General features: G+C 41.9%; 1 protein-coding gene across 8 annotated transcripts in view; it reads right to left on the minus strand.

The window, feature by feature from the left end:
• Nckap5 (NCK-associated protein 5) overlaps positions 1 to 20,032 on the minus strand; it is a 913,274-nt gene that overhangs the window by 610,181 nt on the left and 283,061 nt on the right. For 5 of the 8 annotated variants that reach the window (XM_017599040.3, XM_039091169.2, XM_039091162.2 and 2 more), the window contains one exon: positions 14,505 to 14,578. The exons of 2 other annotated variants lie outside the window; for them this stretch is intronic. In XM_017599040.3, coding sequence (XP_017454529.1) covers positions 14,505 to 14,578 — 74 coding nt within the window. Of the gene's footprint in view, positions 1 to 14,504; positions 14,579 to 20,032 lie in introns of those variants that run through there. One more of the 8 variants, XM_063272673.1, reaches the window with a different exon arrangement.

A 20,032-nucleotide genomic window follows, 5' to 3' on the forward strand; every position in this document is an offset into this window, starting at 1 on the left:
AGCCTATCGCCCAGGATGGCTAAAAGTGGACATGTAATCTGTTCATAAGGAAATCTATCATACTTATATTACAACCACGGATACTAAGACTGGAACCAGAGCTAGCGTGAAGCCCAGTGGTAAGGTGTTTGTCTTTGCAGCACATGGGAAGCCCTCGGATGATCCCAAGTGCCAGAGCAACACCATAACAACAGGAAAAGGAAACTGAGGAATCAGAGTTGTCAGTCGGTGGACATCATTAAGTGGGGTCAGGCGGGTAAGTTGTGTGACAGAACTCAGAGGCCTTTGGAAACTGAAGATGGAGGAAAATATTAAACGTCTTGGGTTAAAGTGTTCTGAAGGCCTGGTGAGATGACTCTGCTTGGAAATGCTTGCAGGGTAAGCATGCAGATGTGTGATCTGCCTGGAACCATATTTAAAAGCCAGGTGGAGCATGCATGCCTGTAATCGGCACCAAGGAAGCAGAACCAGGAGAACTCCTAGAGGTAGCCAGGTGCCTAACAGAATCAATGAGCTACAGCTTCAATGAGAGACTATCTCAAAAATTACTTCAGAAGACAGCTAGCATGAACTTCTGATATGTTAGCACACACATGTGTACATACACACATATGTACACACACACACACACAGAGGAGGAATAGAGGGGGAAGAGAGGGAGGATGGTATGAGTAAAATAGAACAGATATACACATAGTTTTTTATGGCAGCATTAGGGGGTAAAAAAACAGGTTGCTGGGTTTTTAAGATTTACTTTTATTATTGTGTGTGTGTGTGTGTGTGTGTGAGAGAGAGAGAGAGAGAGAGAGAGAGAGAGAGAGAGAGAATCTGTGTGAGCATGTCCATAGAAGCCAGAAGAGGATGCGAGATCTAGAGTTACAAAAAGCTATGAGCCACCGAATGTGAATACACCATATGAACAGCTAGCACTCTTTCCCTGAAGCATCTCCCCAACCAGCAGTAGGAGGAGGATCATACGGACTCCCTTCTATGCATGAAGGCCATAGGGACTCCCTTCTATGCTGACCCAAAGGCAATCACTCAGGTTTCCCTTTGACAGTCCTCCCTCAAGGATGTCCTTCTCTATGGTAAATGGTAATATGTTGAAACCCCACTTCAGATCCTGTCATCAAGTTATAACTTACTTAGTGCTGTCCTTTCTCCCCTTCAAAACTGACACTACAGGTTAAGTTAGTCTGGGACCATGGTTATATGGCAAGCATAAGAACATGAGTCCAGTCTCCAGCAGTCATGTAATAAAAACAAATAATTATAATAATAAACTAGGCATGAGAGTGCATGCCTGTAATGTCATTGATGTGGAGCAGAGACAGGCAGGTCCATGGGCTAAGTAGGCAGTCAGCCAAGCTTGGTTGGCAAACTGCAGGCTCTCAAGTTTGCAGGGTCCAGAACAGATAACAGAAATAAATAACCCCGATACAATCTAAACAGTGAGCATACCACATAATACTCACCATTTCCATTTCAAAGAAAAGGTCACATAGTGTATGAGATGTGACCTGAACACCTGTTGCATGTTATTGGTCGTTGCTTCATGTAACGGAAAAGTAAGACCAGGTGCTAATAATATTTGCAAAATCCAAGCTAAGGTATATGGGATAATTTCATTCTGGAGTTTTGAAAAGATATGTCTCTCCACATATGTATGTGATATACATTTATAACACACACACACATACATACACACACACACACACACACACACACACACACACGCAGGATATAATCTCGAGGTTGAGAGCCCATATAAGACATGGGGTCAAGGAACTTGGGGTGATCTTTGAAGGATGGCTGGGACTCGCTGATTTCCAGTATGGAGACCAGTAAGAAAGGATGTGAGAATGCAAAAAGTGAGTGAACTGGAGGAGGGCAGGGTGAAGAGAGCACAGTTAAAAAGAGAAAGTTAAGATTCTCAGGGCCACCTCATCCTGCTCTGAAAATGTTTGCTTCTGCTAGAAATCCCCCAAAAATTTCTTTGATAAGTTAATCTTGTGAGACGTTAGAAAGACCTGAAGGACTTAGGGCTGGAGAGAAGGCTCTGCAATGAGACTACTGTAGGAGCAGGAAGACCTGAATTTAGATCCCCACGACCCACATGAAAGCCAAGCATAGGCACACGCACCTGTAACCTAGCACTGGACGGCATGCAAGTGGGACTACTATGGTTTGCAAGTCAACCGTCTAAGTCCAAGTACAATGAGAGATTTTGTCTCAAAAAAATAGATGTAGTGTGGGAGTACTGGTGGAAACACCTGATACTGTCCTCTAGCTGTCACATGTGAACCTGTGACCACACACACTCTCATACATACATACATACACACACACACACACACACACACACACACACACACACACACACACACACACACACTCAGACGTAAGCAGCCATGTAGGAACACAGGTCTCATCAGGGGACATCCGTAGGTATCAGGTGATTTTCCAAGGTCACCCATTTCCGTTTTTTTCTGGAAATAGAAACATGAAACAGCTGAAGGGGAGAAAGGCATATTTCAGCTAGGCATGGCTTTGAATACGCTTTAAACAATATCTTGAAGCCAATGTTTCCTAAAGCAAACACATTACTGTGTGTGTGTGTGTGTGTGTGTGTGTGTGTACCAAATTGGGAACTTGGCACTCATTCGTGACATCAAAGAATTTCCCTCTCATCTCCTGCAGCTCACTCCACTCACGTTTATTTCTTCCTCTCCCTTTATTCTCTCGACACAGGACCCGTTCCACCAAGAATGGCTTGAAACTCACTGGATAGCTAAGACTTATCTTGAACTTGCAGTCCTCTGGCCTTTGTGTCCTGTGGGATTGCAGGCAGACATCCGTCTGTCAGTCTATGAGGTGCTGGAACTAGACCCCAGGACCTCTGTGCAGAATAGACAAACACCCTATTCACTGAGCCACCTCTCCAGACCCTCACTCCATCGAATCAAATAATGCAAGAGAATTGGTCTAGGTTAAAACATAGGCTTCCGATTAGCCAGTGAGTCTCAACTTCTAGAAGACACAGAAGGCTCAGTATCAGACAGTGCAGTCTCCCTGCATAGGGACTTAACCTCAGTATGACTGCTTGTTATGTCCAGAGACTGACTTTTGTTGTACCATGCTGTGCTCAAAGATCCTGTACAAGCTTAAACATTGTTCATTACAAAGGTTTCCTGGAAAACCTTTAAGGTGGCGCAGGACTCTGACCTCACTCTGTAGCCCACTGCTGGCTACAGTGCTGTTTGATTTCCCCTGGAATGCTCAGGCCAAGAGACAGCCAGGGAGTCAGAATTTCAAACCAGGGAGGCTTATGAACACAGAAGCTGCTTTCAAGAGAGGAAACTGCCACTGCCAACGCTTAGTGGTTTTCTGTATCTCAAGTTTCTCTTTGGCTTCTACTGACCTATCCAGGTGACTGGCAAAAAAATATAAAAATAGATTAACACTTCTAAACTGTTTTGATTTGTCTGAGGGTTCTGTAAGATCCCTTACCACTGTATTACAATGCGATGATTACTAAGCTCAGGGCTGGAGCCTGCAAGATTCTTGATAATTCAGGCAGCACATCACATGCTGGAGTCCACGTTTATGACGTGCCATTATTGGGTATCTGGACAAAGTGTTGCTTGAGAAGAAAGCAGGTGTGGGTCCACATAAAGCACCTTGGGTGGTATTGGTCCATGAATTCAGCCACACTTTGTAACCTAAACCAACCCTCCAGTCGATCTAGAAGCTTCTGCTCTGACACCTTAAGTGTCCTCTATCAACAACTGAGCAAATGGACTCACTTCTTTGTGATCTTTGACCCAGATCATTTCTCCAGGGTTATTTATGAGGTCAAGCTGTACACTGGGGCACAGTACAATCTCTGGAGGAAAGGAATTCTGTTTTGCACTTTCTCTTCCTGAGAGATTCAAATACACCTCTCCTAGATCCTCGGGTAAAAGTGAAAACCAAAACAATTGTCTCGGGTCTCTGTGCATGGAAAAGCTCTGGACAAACGGAAGGAAAGAAAGCTTCCTTCCCTTAGGGCGAGGGGTTGACTGAGTGGGGGAAAGTGCTTGCAGTACAAGTTGAAGAACCTGACTTAGAATCCACAGTGTTCATGTGAAAGCTGAGCATGGAGGAGCATGCACCTGTGTCTCCAGCCCCTGAATGCAGAGACAGGGGGATTCCTGGGGTTCTAGGACTAGCCAGTCTAGCCTAAGCAGCAAACTTCAGATTTAGTGAGACCCAGTCTCAATAAAACCGATGGAAGCCTACTAATAAAACACCCACTGTCAACTGATAGTCTCCATGTGTGCACACACACCTGAGGACCCCTGGACACAGCCCTCTTACACACCCCCCACACCAAAGTGACTCCTTCCAAGGTCATGTAGCCTACACAGGAATATGCACAACTAGATCTTAACAGTATTTTTTTTTAAAAAATATCACTCCTATATTCATGAGCAAAAGAAATAATAACAATAAAATAAAACCAACAATTGTGAACTTTTCATTAAAATTAAACAAAAATCCATTCTAATTTACCCATTTCGTGTCTCTTTCTAAATTAAAAGGGACACTTTATCATCTTTTACTGCGTGCACACTGTGGAGCTTGTCAATGCATTTATATCAACAGGGCCATCCTGCTTGGAGGGTTTCTTTCGACTGCACGGGGAATGTTTGTAATCTTTGTTTTCCCATATAAATCTACAAGATGCCTTTTCCTTGGGGCTCTTTAATTTCAAACAAATTACATTGGGTCTTTAGCTGTTACATTGGTAAGTGTGGGTCTAAGCATAACTAGAGCAGAATAAGTGCCTTCAGATTGGTGATATGGTTACACGTATCTCCTGGGTCCCAACCCTATCACTTCAGAGTTTGAGGTAACTGAGACTCTTTCTGAAGAATATAAATTTATTTAAAGTAGATGTATTTTCCTTGTGTGTATATGTACGTGTGAATGTACATTTACACGGTGTAGTGTGTGTGTGTGTGTGTGTGTGTGTGTGTGTGTGTGTGTCTGTGTGTTGAAATTAAAATACAAACTCCACCTTGTTTGGGGGGACAAGCCTTCTTCTCTCTGGCTGAAACTCACCATGTGGTTTAGGCTGGCTGGTCACTGAGCCCCAGAGACCCACCTGTCTCTGCCTGGTCGGCAGTGGAAATACGAGGGCATGTTGCTGCCAAACCTAGTCTTTTCATGTGGGTTTCAGGGACGGAGCCAAGGTCCTCATACTGGAGTGGCAAGTTCTTTACTAGCTGATTCCTCTCTCCAACCCCCAGCAGTACAACCTTTGAGTCATCTGTGATCCTTTCCTGCAGTGTATTTCCACATAGTCTTTTGGGTACCTAACATCCATCGCTGAAGTAGGAGTATTTTCCTAGTTACAGTAGAAGGCACATTCATACTTCCATAGGTTAATCCAGCAATTCTGTCTATAATGTGCCTCATTGGATGAAAACAAATAAAACTAGATCTGACTTTCCCATCATCCTCGGTATAGTTTACCTCTCAAATGGTTTCTTGGCCCTAGATGACCTTTGTTCAAACAGTAGGCACCCCATAAACAAACAAGAAGCGGCCACACACAAATCACCCAAATAAAGTCTGCTAGGAACCCGGGAAGGCAGGTCTCCCTACGTGGCTTCAGAAACATGATGGCAGAATATGCCCTCACGCCTTACAGTAGGCTTTGTAGTGGACGTTAAGTAATCCCTTGCTGTACAACTTAACCTGTCACTTCTTTAGGATGGTCCAGGGCAGACAGAATTATTGAAGCATGAGCCAATGCCGGGCTTTGTTATCCTTTGTGCTGGGCAGAAGGTGTGGCTTAGAGGCCAGACTCTTATCTTGGTTGGAGACTATAATTGTCTGACTCTCTCAAAACAATCCCTGGTGGGTAATTGGGGGAATGGCATTGATGGCTGTCCAGGGGGAGGCATGGATCTTGCACTTTGTTGAGAACATAGCTATGATTTAGAAATTTAGCACAGGGGGTTAGAGGAGGAGAAGCAATAGATAACTCACTACCCTGGTTTCCTGTTGCTTCAGGGAGGGAATCTAGGAGGTGTTACAGAGTTGCCATAAGGTACTGTTTACTTTCTTTGCCCTTAAAGAGCTTGGGGTTCTGACTCTGCTCTACATCTAACCCCCCAGAGAGAGCCTCTTTATCTCCAGAAGGGATTTAAACAAACCACAGTTCTATTTATTCTCTGTCCACTGTTAAGGATTCATGTGGAGATCAAGTTTGCATGTTGCCAATTAAAATCCCCCTCCCCGGTGGAGGTCTATGATTAGAGCAGAGGCAAGGCATTTAATACTCATATCTCCTTAGTCTGCATCCATTAACCCCATGAGGAAAGAGGCACACTAACTCTTGAAGACGTTGAATAATATCCCGAGAGCCAAGATACATGGGATGAAAATCTCAGACTCTGGGACAGTCAGAGCCTGATGCTAAACGTGATTAACTCTTGTCTGTACCTCTGCTTTCCAAGTACAAGTTCAACATGTCATTACAAAGATCCTTCACCTCATGGCTTCCAACAGGCAATTTTAATATTATTTTAGACATAGAGGCAGAAACACATATACAAAAAACTAAATAAATGCAAAAGCTTTCAAAAAACATTTTCACATAGTCTGTATGTATGTACCATTCTGTATCTGTGAAGGTCTGAGGACAAATTATGAAAACCAGGGCTCTCCTTCTCCTGTGGGTTCCAGAAATGGAACTCAGGTCATGGAGTTTAACAGCCCTACCTTTCCCCACTGAGATGATCTAAAAGTGAATTCTGCCCCAGTTAGGGAACAAATTCTTTTTGGAAGTAACTTCTTTAGAGGCATGGATGCCAAAAATTCTACCAGAAAATGTAAAACAACATCACTGTCGCAGAGAGCATGGATGAATATCTGGGAAGAGGGTCATGCTATTTCAGTCTTCATTTCCCTTGGGAAATCCAGAAAATGAAAGCAAGTTATATTAATTCTAAATATTCTTTTCTTTTAGAGTGGGGATCACAGATAAACCAATAAACCAAAGAGCAAAGGAGAACTTCTATTTTTCAAGAATTTTGTTAAAATCCTTTGATGGCTAGAAGGGAGGAGCCTCCGGGTTCTTCTTCTTCTAACAGGTTATACATGTTCAATTAAGTGCTTCAGTCTGTCTGGCAGTGCAGGAACCATTCCCCCTGGGAAGCAGAAGTTAAGTGCTTTCCCAAGGCAAACAGTTCGTGATCAATACTTTATAGATTCTTGGAATTAGTTATCGAGGCTTCAGCTGCCCTTCGGAAAAGTGGGGGTGGGAAACAAAGTGAAACAAAACACCCTAGAGTTTCAGTCTGAGAAGATGACTCACTCAGTAAACTATTTCCCATTCAAGTATGAGAAGCCAGGTCTGCACCAGAGGAACCTGTGGTAAAAAGCCAGGCATGGTGGTATGCATCTGCATCCTCGGCACTACGGAAATGGGGACCAGTGGGTCCCGGTAGCTCACTGACTTAACAGCCCAGTCCAATTGAGGAGTTCCAAGCCAGTGAGAGAGACGGTCTGAAAAAAACAAGGTTGACAGCACATAAGGAATACCAGTTGAGATGTCCTTTTGCCTTCTCTCTCTCTCTCTCTCTCTCTCTCTCTCTCTCTCTCTCTCTCTCTCTCTCTCTCTCTCTCTCTCTCCCCCTCTCCCTCTCCCTCTCCCTCTCCTTCTCCCCCTCTCTCTCTCTCTCTCTCTCTCTCTCTCTCTCTCTCTCTCTCTCTCTCATACACACACAGAGACAGAGAGACAGACGGAGAGAGCAGGAGCGAGCTTGGCTCTGGCTTTCTTGAAGCACCCTTTCTCTTGTCAACAATATAGACATCTCCGTCTCACACTGTCATTATGCCTCACTATCAAGTCTTCTAGCCCATTATCATCAGCGTGAAAAATGTGGAAGGTGATCCAAGTTTTATGTGTTGTTGGGTATCAAGACTCTATACCATATATAAACCATTTCCTGAGGGATGCTTCTTAAAAGCATAGTTACATGTGGATGTGGGTGCGCTCATTCATGGAGGCTTGAGGTTGGCAGGGAGTATCTTTGTCAGTTGCTTTGGCCTTTATATATGCATAACACATGATCAATGCTAGTGCCCTGAGGAGCTCGGCAATTGCCAAGTTTACAAGTAGGTGCCACCTAGTGTTTTCTTAATTTAATTGGACACGGCATATTTTCTTGAAATATCTGTAGTGACCCAGGGTGTTGGTGCTTCTGGGTCTATACTTAGGACAATGTTTCCATGCAGGATTATTTAAAACACTGGTTCTCTACAGCGGAATGAGGTATTAATGTCCTCAGGTAAACACTGGGAAAACATCTGCAGATATTCTGGGTTGTCACAATATGTGTGTTCCTGACAGGTATTGAGTAATGGTCCAGGATTATCTTAAACGCCATGACATGCTGATGACAACCTTATCCCTATGATAAGGAAGTATCTAGCATCAGTGGCCATTTGTTGAAATACTTAAGTGATTATGAATTTGGTATCCTAGTGTGTTTTCTCTGCTGTGAAAAACATGGACCAAATCAACGTGCGGACCAAAGAGCTTATCCAGTTTACACTTTCATGTGGTCCATCACTGAGGGAAGTCAGGACAGGAAACTCAAAGCAGGAGCTGCAGGCAGGGACAGAAGCAGAGACTAAGTAGGGGTGCTGCTTTCTGCATTGCTTCTAGGCTCACATTCTTCTATTTATCTCTAGCCCCAAATACACAGTGGTGGCCTGTCCATCACTGGTTGTGGCCGTCTCACATCAATTAGCAATTAAAAAACACCCTATAAGCATGCCCACAGGCCAATCTGATGGAAGCAATTTCTCACTTGAGATTTCCTCCTACAAGGTGACACTTATTGGTGTCAAGTTGACAAAAAACTAACCAGCATGCTTGATGAACTTAAGTCTATGGGGGGATGCCCTGGCCCTCTCCAAATACGGTTGTCTTATGATGGTCGTACAAACCTCGTGTGTGTGTGTGTGTGTGTGTGTGTGTGTGTGTGTGTGTGTGTGTGAGAGAGAGAGAGAGAGAGAGAGAGAGAGAGAGAGAGAGAGAGAGAGAGAGAGAGAGCACACTGGAGGTCATCCTCACAGGTCATTCTTTAGGCGCTGTCCACCTGGAATTTTGAGGTGTGATCACTCACTGGAAAGAGGACCTCAGTGAACTCCACAGGCCCACCCACCTCCACCACCTCAGCACTAGGATCACAAGAACACCTCCATGTCCCTGCTTTTATGTAGGTGGTAGGGATCAAACTCAGGTTCTTCTGCTCGTGTAGCAAGCATTTCTTCAGCCTGGACTTCTCATATTACAGTAGATTTAAAGTGTCTCAATTGTGCTTATAATATCCAAAGGGAATACCTTAAACATTATCTGGTGAGTTACTGGAAACCTCTTAAATGGTTTTTGTTTAGTTATTTCTAGTAAACTCTTCAAGGTTTTGTATGACCCATATTATATAGTATCATCACACAGTATTTAGGATTATCAAATGGTTAGAATAAAAGATATTTGTTAAGTATATATTTTCATAAATACAATATACTACACTACACACAATTCATGTATTCTTGATGCTTTGAACTCTGAAACAGTAGTTGTCTTAGTGACCTTTACTTGTCAACAACTTGACACAGCCTAGACAAAAATAAGAGGCATGTCTTGAGATTGAGGAATTACCTGCACCAGATTAGCTGGCCCATGTGAATTTCTGTGGGGAGTTGTCTTGACTGCTACTATGGGCAACACCATTCCCTAAGCAGGTAGCCCTGGGTATAAGAAAGCTGGCTAAGCATGAGTTTGCAAGTGAGTCAACCCACAGTGTTCCTTTGTGATCTCTGCTTCAAGTTTCTGTTTGAGTTCCTGCCCTTACATCCCTCAGTGATGTGAGAGTAAGTCAAATAAGCTATTTCCTCTTCTAAGTTGCTTCTGGTCATGGTGTTGGTCGTCACAGAAAGCTAGAATGCTAGCTATAGTGATAGCTTCTTTCTATAGATAAAGGGGCTCAGTCTGAGTATTATTCATGTGCTAGTTATGACAGGCTAGGACAAAAGGTCTCCCATCCTTTAGTCTCCTCCTCTTTCCATAGCAGTGAAACTACGCCACTGCCTCTGTGCTGTGCATGTTTCACATGTGGAATGAAAGAATAATTTCATGCCATGAATATTCATGAGTTCAATTTGTAGTTTCTAACTGTCTATGAATTCTAAACTCTTAACTTGAGGCTACAAATGGATAAAGATTTTAATCAAATGTTGGAGATATTTTCCACTATTATTTCTCGTGATCTTTCTTGTCAATCAAAGATATTTAGCCAACTCAGAAACAGTAGAGGTTATAAAAATCATCATATACAAAAAAAATGCTTTCATCGTAATGTTAACTTTCCATATCAGAACAAATTCAGGCACAGGAAATCAAGATGTGATTTGACATTGACTAATATACATGCCATGTGGGTGTTTTTAAGATTTTATTTTTAATTTGGTGTATGCGAGGATGATGCTTACACATAAGTGCAATGAATACGGAAAGCACAGAGGCCAGAAAGGAGGCTGGAGCTCCCGAAGCTGGAATTAGAGGCACTTGTGTGGTGCCCAAAAAGGGTGCAGGGAGCCTAATCCAGGTCCTCTGCACAAGCAGCGAGTGCTTCTAACTGCTGAGCAATTCCTCCACGCCCCATCCATTTGCTTAAGGTCAAGTAGGAAGGTACAGAGGAGAAAAAAGACTTCATTATAATTTAAGAGAGTTTAGATTTAGTTTGAGATTCTGATTCCACCCATTTCTTTATATAAATCCATAAATATATACATTTAAAAAAAAGAATTTGCTGGTATCAAAGAGATTGAACCTAAATGTCTGCTATTATTGGATGGTTGTACCTGAGCTCCATAAATTCCCTTATGATTCCACATCTCAAAGATAGATGATATGACTATTTCTATAATATACCAAGCAGGCTCCCAAAATAACCTAGCTACCTTGAGTATGATTACAATACATTTTCATGTCATTGCAGATGGTTAAGAAACAAGTAAAACTTAAATACTAGTATAGCTAAGGAAACTAATTAAAAATATTTTTCTGTGAGTATATATGCCTGTGTAAATGTTTATGTGTGCACATGCAAATACATACACGTTAAGGCCATAAACATTAAGTGTCCAGTCCATGGAGGCCCTTCAGCTCGCTGACTGAGAAAGAGTTTTTCACTGGCCTGGAAATCTCCAGTTAAATATATTGAAGTACCTGACTCTAAAATTATAACATACTTACATACAATTTTAATATATCGGGTAATGTGAGAAGCCAAAATAAAGGGGCCATGATAATTGTAACAGTCACCAATCATTGGAACAATAAATACATGACCAGTCTACGACTCAGGAGAACTAGTCTAATTTCAGACACTCTAGTTAAGTTCTGGTACACGACACAAGGTTATTCTCAAGATCCTCCATACAGCATGGTGTCTATGTGAATTATGAGTAAAGTATTCACAAAAGCTGATCATCACCAGAAAGGACCAATCCCTGACACTCTTGGGTTCTTCAAAGTTCTGATGTCTCCATAGACCATGAAGAACCCTCCCCCGTTCAAGTCAGGGTTGGTTTGAAAAACAAAATCAACTGTAATCTCATGATTTAGTATAGAGTGAAGATTTCTATTCTTGGTCTTCATCTTTTTCATTATAACCTTCCCCATTTCCTCACTGGCAGTCACTCTGGACATTTAAATGCCATTTTTTTTACCCTCCGTTGTTACTCAGATAGAAGGGGATTATTGAACCCTCTGACATCATACCTGAGGCTTTACTGCTCCGAAAAGAACAACACGGAAAAGTGTGCACACAAAACTCCGCTCTCCTAGCATGCTTGAAACGCATGTTAACTCAGCCATATCGAAGACCAATGATTTTTGTTAGCTACCCCTTTCCCACGCTGTTACTGGTTCAAAGAGAGAGCAAACCACACTCCTCCACAGTGATGTATACACGATACATTTTAATACTAACTGTCCAAATTAAACTCAAAATTTCCTTTTATCAGAAGGCAGCCATTATTGTTGCTGTGTATTTTTCTCTTGAAAGACAGAGCAAAGGGAATATTCTATACAAGGAGAGTAAATGTAATTTTACACATGTCAGTTTTAAAATATGCTTTTGAATAGATCTATAGAAAAATACAACTTAAAATTCACAGCTACGTACACAGTTGCTAGTTTTATTTATGCTCTAGCTTATCAAAACCAAGCAGAAAACAAATGATTATGAAGGTTATAGTTCCCCAAAACAAATCTTGTTAATATAGTAGCTAATAAACAAATGACTGGTGGACTGAAGGCACGATCCGATGGCTAGTGTTTGCTGTACAAGAATGAGGAACAGAGTTTAGATCGTTTAGATCTCCAGAAAGGCCATGTAAATGCCAGTGGGTGTAGCAGTCAGCCTGTAATTCCAGCCTAGAGAGAGGATCCCCACAGCAAGCTGTTGAATGGCACAGGTCATAGCCACAAGTTCTGGGGCTGCCTGAAAGACTCTGTCTCAAAAAGAGTCTGTGAAAGAGCAATGAGAATGCTTCCTAACACCAACCTTAGAATTCCACATGCACAACCATTCATGTGCAAGCAAAACATGCATATACGCATGCATTCCCCTTCCTTCTTGGGACAAGGGCAGTAGACAGGACAATCCTCATGTTGCATGCAAGATGTATGAACTAGCAAATGTATTTCAAGTTTCAGAAGCTACTGACATCATAAGAAGAGGAATCCAAACATCATCGTGGCAACTGCAAAGAACACACTCATAGGACCCTAAAAAAAACTAACTCATGACATCACAGCCATCTTTCCAGTCTATTCCCAGGGGACCCAGGAATGACTGACTGACTTGGGAGGTTCAAATACATATCACCAATTTCCCTTCCAGATGCTTGACACATGTCTCAGACTACTTCCCAAACCTAGAGTCAGAGCCTGCCACATAAAACACAATGTCAGCATAAACAAACACACTGCATAGAAGCCTTCCAGGATAAATCTCAAGAGAAGAAGCAGAAACCTGACCAGCTCTTATAGAAGGAAATCTTCAATGATCTCTGGCTAGGAAGGTTGGTAGATAAATATGACTACTTGCTGACAAGTTTGCCATGTGGCACTCACACCTGCTCGCTCTGGGCAAATCCTAGACCTGAGCACTGATTCTCAACTGTCCCTTTTCTTTAATTGTAAAATGCCATTCTCTAAGTTAGGGCTTCATTTTAAATGTAAAATATTTTAATATATTCTTGTAAAATTTCTTTTTAAATTTATACAATGTATTTCCATCATTTTGTTTTTGTGGCCTCTTTAAACTGTCAAAATGTTTATATACTCTACATACACAGGTATATAAATTTGGTATCCAAATCAAACATCTACTAATAATAAATCATAGATTTACTTTAAAGCTAATTTTATACAACACAGTAGATATATAATTTTATCATTTATTAAAGATTAAAGTATATTTGCAAACATGAGATGGATGTGTATTTTACACAAGCAATTAAACCTTGGCTGAATAACTGACCCTGTGAGAAAGAAGCCTCTTCAACATTCTTTGAAATCAGTGATACTTTATTTTCATAACTGTCAATTGTGTAAATAGCATTATATATTCATATAAATACACAGCGTAGAACGGCAGAAGTATGTCTAGGGCTATTACAGAAACTGCTGAGATTTCTGTCCAAGTCACATGCCAAAATCCATCTAGCAGATTATTTTATGTTTAAGTTAGCAACTTAAACAGCAATCTAAAAATCCGACATTCTAACATGATACAGTCTAAATGTATATTAATTTGCTGCTCCCATGCTGTGGAAATAGGAAAATATTAAGCATTTTTGTTCTTTGAGAACAGGAAAAAAAACCCACCATGTTTCTCTAAGATCATAAAATGTAATGTACAGTAGAGACACCAAAACTTGTAACACACACTGCTCTTGGACCTGACCCGTGGCACAGGTAGCACCGCTTAGCATGGCACACTGGGAAGTCTGCAGTGTACTCAGAACAAAGTCTGCAGCAGAGGGGCCCGCTGCCAGAAAGGCCAGGAAACCATCGCCCACTTCACACTGACTCCATTTCTGGCCACTGAACATTCGGGAACCTGTCCCGTTTCCAACCATTTACACAATGGGAACCCTCCTGAGACTGCGACTAAGTTTAGAAAGCTGGGCTTGAGCACAAAGGTAGTTCTGGAACTAAATAGAAGGAGATGCATCTAATCAAATTCCCTGATCCATGATCAAAGCCAGTCACAAGGATTAAGCATACAAGTTAAAATTCTTGCCTTGAATGCCCAAGAACTGGGTTCAAAACCCATCCCTGTACAAATGACACATTTTTTTTTAAGTTCCAAAGCAGTGGAGGTTGCTACCTGAGTCAGGAAAGATTGGAGTCTGAATTAACTCACCGCCAGAGGCTTCTGTGCTGCTCCCTGAGTTGTGCCAGCAGGTGTTCAATGCATTTGTTTGAATCCATGTATTCCTGAACAAACAGACATGAGAGATAAATACTACAGATTCGTGTCTACTCACTGAAAATCACACACGCAAATTTCAAAACATTGAAATGTTTATTCTGGTGACATTAGCTTATTTCATCAATTTGCCATGTGAAATACAATTCCTTGTGGGAGAGATGGGAAGATGGTTTGCTGGATAAATGAGGTCCTGAGTCCAACTCCCAGAACCCATGTTTAAAGAAATAAAGTCAGTTGTGGTGACCTTCGTTTGTAGTCCTACATCTGGGGAGATGGCGACAGATCACCAAATCTTGCTGATGAGTTGTAGAGAAATGACAGACCCTGTTTTAAAAACCACAGTGATGGTGCCCGAAAGGAGATAACTGAGGTTGGCATCTGGCATTCACCTGTGTGCACATGTGCATGGAAATTCACCGCAACCATCGCTAAGCTATAAGTCTACATCTCTGTCTCTTAAATGTTTCCACAGGATGCCCTTGCCCAGTTCCAGAAGCCTGGGCCTCAGTGGTTCACATGTCCGGTCCTTTGAACATGGTAGCATTTGAACATGGTAGCACTTCTTGACCTCATGTGGCAGATTCTATAAGCCAACTTTCAAAGTGAGTTTGGGGCTTATGGAGTCAGTGGAAAACTCCTCTGATTTCCAAAAAGCCAACATTTCATATCTATCAACATGTGTTTTACTACAAAACGCAGGAAATCAATGTTCCCACAGTTAGAAGAAATACTATGTGTCTGTGGAAGCCTTGCCTTTACTGGTCCTGGGGTAGTCCTTTTCAAGTAAGAATGGACTCAGAGAGCATTTTACATGGATGTGTTCACTTTCCCTCATCTCATGCATACATGTAACTTGTAGCCATGTTTGTGTGGGTTTAGTGAAGCAAAGTGCAGCCTCTTCTATGAAGACGTGATGCAGATGAGGCAGTCATTGATCCAAAATATGAAGACACGTTTGTTGAGAGTCACGTAAGTACATAAGTATAGCTGGGCCTCTCTGTGTGCCGGTACCACATTGTTTTTGTCAATGTGGCTTTGTGGCACAATTTCAGGCACAGCGTGTGACACGCCAACATGGCTGTTTCCTCTGCGGATCGCGCATCTCATGTTCTGGGTCTTAGGTGCTTCTGTGTGAATTTTGGAATTGCTTTTTCTAGATCTTGACATTTTTTTTATAGGAACTGGATTGAATCTGTAGATCACTTTAGTGATGAGGCATTTCGCGTTAATTCTGTCAATACAGGAGCATGTGAAGTCTTTTAATTTTCTAGTGGTTTCTTGTTTTTTTTTTTCTCTTAACGTTTTTAGCATAGAGATCTTTCACTTCCTTGACGTGTGTGTGTGTGTGTGTATGTGTGTAATTAAATTAGAAATAAAGATTATGAGAGGGGGAAGGACAGACCTTACAAGGGAAGCAGCAGAAAGAATGGAGGAACATTTGACGTGACAGCAACTTGCAGAGAGGAAGGGGGACAGCAGGAAGAAGACATGGGAATGGGGGAGGAAGTTGAGGGAAGAGAACAGACTAGAACTATATATAATGCAACGCATGCTTGAAATGCCACAATGAAACCCATTACTCTGTTATTGGGTGACTTTTAAAGGTTTACAGTTTTAGTTATGTGCCTGGGTGTGGAGGAGTGTGGGCAGATGAGCGCAGTGTCTGCAGAGGCCAGAAAAGAACAATGGAGCCAACTGGTGTGGGTGTTGGGTACCAAACTCGGGGCCTGTACAGAAACAACTGCTCTTCACCACTGAGTCATCTCTCCAGCCTCCAAACCCATTACTTTGCATGCTGTTTTAAAAATTAATTTAAAGGCTGTCTATAGACTCGTGTGCAGGACTAAAGCTATGTTTTCAAACACCCTATCTGAAAAAAAAATGAAGAGTTCATTTTTCACATGAAACTCCTATAGAAAAGTCTATTGACTGTGAAACCTGCGTTCTGAATATGTTATTTCTGGATACATGGCCCATAGTTGATAGTGCTTCAGCTGCTCGCATGCTAATGTAGTGCGGAAAAATCCATGCTACGATTTCACTCTGGATAGTTTTTCTTCTCCTGATTGAAGATCTAACCTGAAATTCCTTGGTCCTCCCTCACAGCTGGCAGAGGCTGGATGGTACACAGTGATTTATACATTAAAGGTGTGGGGAAACCTGAGGCTTTATTATATAAGTTATGAGATATACTAGGTGCTTTGGTTAATATTGATATTTCTCTTTCTGAAGCACAGATTCATTATTAAACATTATACATAATCTATCATAATCCATCGCTTCTAAGTTATATGTTCTTAATGGGAAGATGGAATGCAGCTAAGAGTTGGGCTGAAGCCATTAAAGGATTCAAGACCTTGGATCTACTCTGGTAGGCATGAAGGACCTTACTACCTTTCCTTTCCAAAACTATTTTAGCACATAAATATAAGGCACTTTTTACAGCATAATAAGCCTCTATCTACACATTTATTACTTAAGGTATTAAAATCCTGTAACATTTAAAGAGTCATATGCCTGATGAATTGATATACATTTTTCAGGGGACTATCAATAAATAAATCCACAGTTCTCAACCTGTGGGTTGTAACCCCTCTGGGGATCATGTGTTAGTCTGTATGAAAATAACAGCCAGAAGCCCAAAGGGAGTGGCAGTATTAGGAGGTGTGGCCTTGTTGGAGTAGGTGCAGCCTTTGGAGAGAGTGGTCACTGGGGCAGGCCTTGAGGTCTAAGAAGCTCGATCTAGGTCTAGTGAGGCTCAGTCTTCCCTGCTGCCTACAGTCCAAAATGCAGAACCCGCAGCACCTTTTCCAGCACCATGTCTACCTCCCTGCCGCCATGCTTCCCAGCATGACAATGGACTAAACCTCCAAACCATAAGCCAGCTCCAGGTAAATGTTTTCCTTAGAGGAGTTGAAGGAGTCGTGGGGTCTCTTCACAGCAATAAAACCCAAGGACAGGTCACATGTCAGATAGTTACATTATGATGTATAACTAACAAAATTACAAGTGTGAAGGAGCAATGAAATAATTTTATGCTTGGGGGTCACCACAACATGAGGAGTTCTGTATTAAATGGTCGCAGCATTAGGAAGGTTGAGAACCACTGCCTTAAATAAAAATACTGGACCTGTTGAAATTGAAGCAGACCTGAGATCCTTGCGTATACATGTTTATTGCTGCCAAGATATGGAATCAGCACAGATACCCACTACTAGATGAGTGCATAAAGAAACTCTTACACACACACACACACACACACACACACACACACTGACACACAGACGCACACACACATATACATACACACACACACGCACATACACAGACACACAGACACACACACACAGACACACACACACAGACACACACATACAGACACACACAGACACACACACACAGACACTCACACACACGCACACACACACATATGCATGTATTTCTGTGTGTGTAGTGTTGTGTGTATAGTGTTGTGTGTGTGTGTGTGTTGTGGTGTGTGTGTGTGTGTGTGTGTGTGTGTGTATGACACGAAAGCAGAAAGCAGACTTTCTGGAGTAAGGAAACTATACATGGGAAGTCAACTGTGTGGGTGAATAATAACAAGGTACATTTGACTTACTAGATACATATGAATATGAAGTCAAATGAGATCAATATTATATATGCTAATTAAACATTCATAATAATTTTTATAAGTAGAAATCTTATAACTGTGGTAAGAAGTTGCCTACAGTTTACAGCATTCTGATCAATACAGACCCCAATGGTTTAAAGTGTTTGACATTATCAAACACATCAATCCTAAAACATTTTCACCTCAAAAAATAAACCTAAACATTTAACCAGGTAGAAACACCCTTCCTTCACTTCTTCCTTTTTCATTCAATGATTCTTTAAACACAGTGGTGTGCCAAGCAGTGTGCCCAGCTGTGCAGATACAGTACTTTAAAGACGAAGGCCCCTCCCCTGGACAGGTTATTATGTTTTAAGGGAGAAATAAATAAATGAACAGTTATCTCAATCAGGTCCATGCACGCTAAGGAGGAAATTAACATATGAAAGTAAAGATTCGAAATGGAGACAGACTGTTGCTCAACATCTATTGTCAACTTGACAGGATTTAGAAACCTCTGTGAGGTAATCCTCCAGACACATCTGGGAAAGAGCTTCTAGATTAGGTTAGACTCGGACCATGCCTCTGAGGAATTCCCCAGATTCAATTAATTGAAGTGGGGACGACCTTCCCTAAAAGTAGGAGACACCATTCCCCTGGCTGGGCTCCTAGAATGGACAGAAAAGGGAAAGGAGGCTGAGTACCTGCACTGAACCCTCTCTGATCCCTGACTGCAGAAGCAATGTCACCTCACACTCCTGCTGCCAAGATGGCCCTGCCACGAAGGGCTGGTCCCCTGAACTGTAAGCCAAAATATAACCTTTCACCCTTAGATTATTCCTGGCAGGTGTGCTGCCACAGAAAAGAGAAAAGCAGTTGAGATCAAAAGGTATTTTATCAAAAAGTCAGACATATTTTTCCTCCCTTTCTATATGTGTCTGTCTTTCTGTCTGTCTGCCTGTCTGTCTGCTTCTTGACAGTGTCTCCCTCTATGTGGCCATGGCTGGCTTTAAACTCCCTTTGTAAGCCTCGATAGTCTTAAACTCACAGAGATCCACCTGCCTCCCGAGTCCTCGTATTAAAGGCATACACTGTCCACACCAGCCTCGTGAAATCATTTTAAGAAGATGCTGAGAAAAAGAAGAGAAAGGATCCAGAAGAGAAGGAGCCTGGACACTGCAGTCAATAAAGTTACCTGCCACAAAGGTCCAGAGGTGTTATCTGGAGAAGGGAACAGAGGACAGTGAGATCTCGGAATATGAATGACAGTGTAGTCCCCAAGGAAGTCCTGGGTCAGGCAGGACTAGATGCCTGCATCCTAGAAAACAATTTGAAGCAAAGCTCCGACAGAGTAGTCTTGTTCTGATCCATATGGTGATGGGACTGGAGAGATGGTTCAGTATTTAAGAGCACCTGCAGAGGACCAGTTCCCAGGACCAATATGTAACTCCAGTTTCCAGGGATCCAACATGCTATTCCGGCCTCTGTGAACACTAAGCAGGCATGAAGTAGACATACATACACACAGGCCAAATACCCATTTAACTGTAATGAAAATTAATTTTAAAAAAGGAAAATTAATTTTAAAAACAATAAAAACAAACACTTTCTGGCTCAAAGATTTAAGTTCAAATCCTGGTGTTGATCTTATTAGTTGCATTCTCCTGGATAAATTACTTAACTGTTCTATGCTTTAGCTCCTTGGTCTTTGTCAGAAGGGTGATTCTAGCTTGTAACAGTGTTAGAAGGATTTGATGGTTTATGTAAGTATATATTATTATGTATATACACAGATCTCAGAGCACTGCCTGCCTCTCTCAGAAAAGCAATCACTTCACACGATGAA

The sequence above is a fragment of the Rattus norvegicus genome, chromosome 13 (genome assembly GCF_036323735.1).
Source record: "Rattus norvegicus strain BN/NHsdMcwi chromosome 13, GRCr8, whole genome shotgun sequence".
Lineage (NCBI taxonomy): Eukaryota > Metazoa > Chordata > Mammalia > Rodentia > Muridae > Rattus > Rattus norvegicus.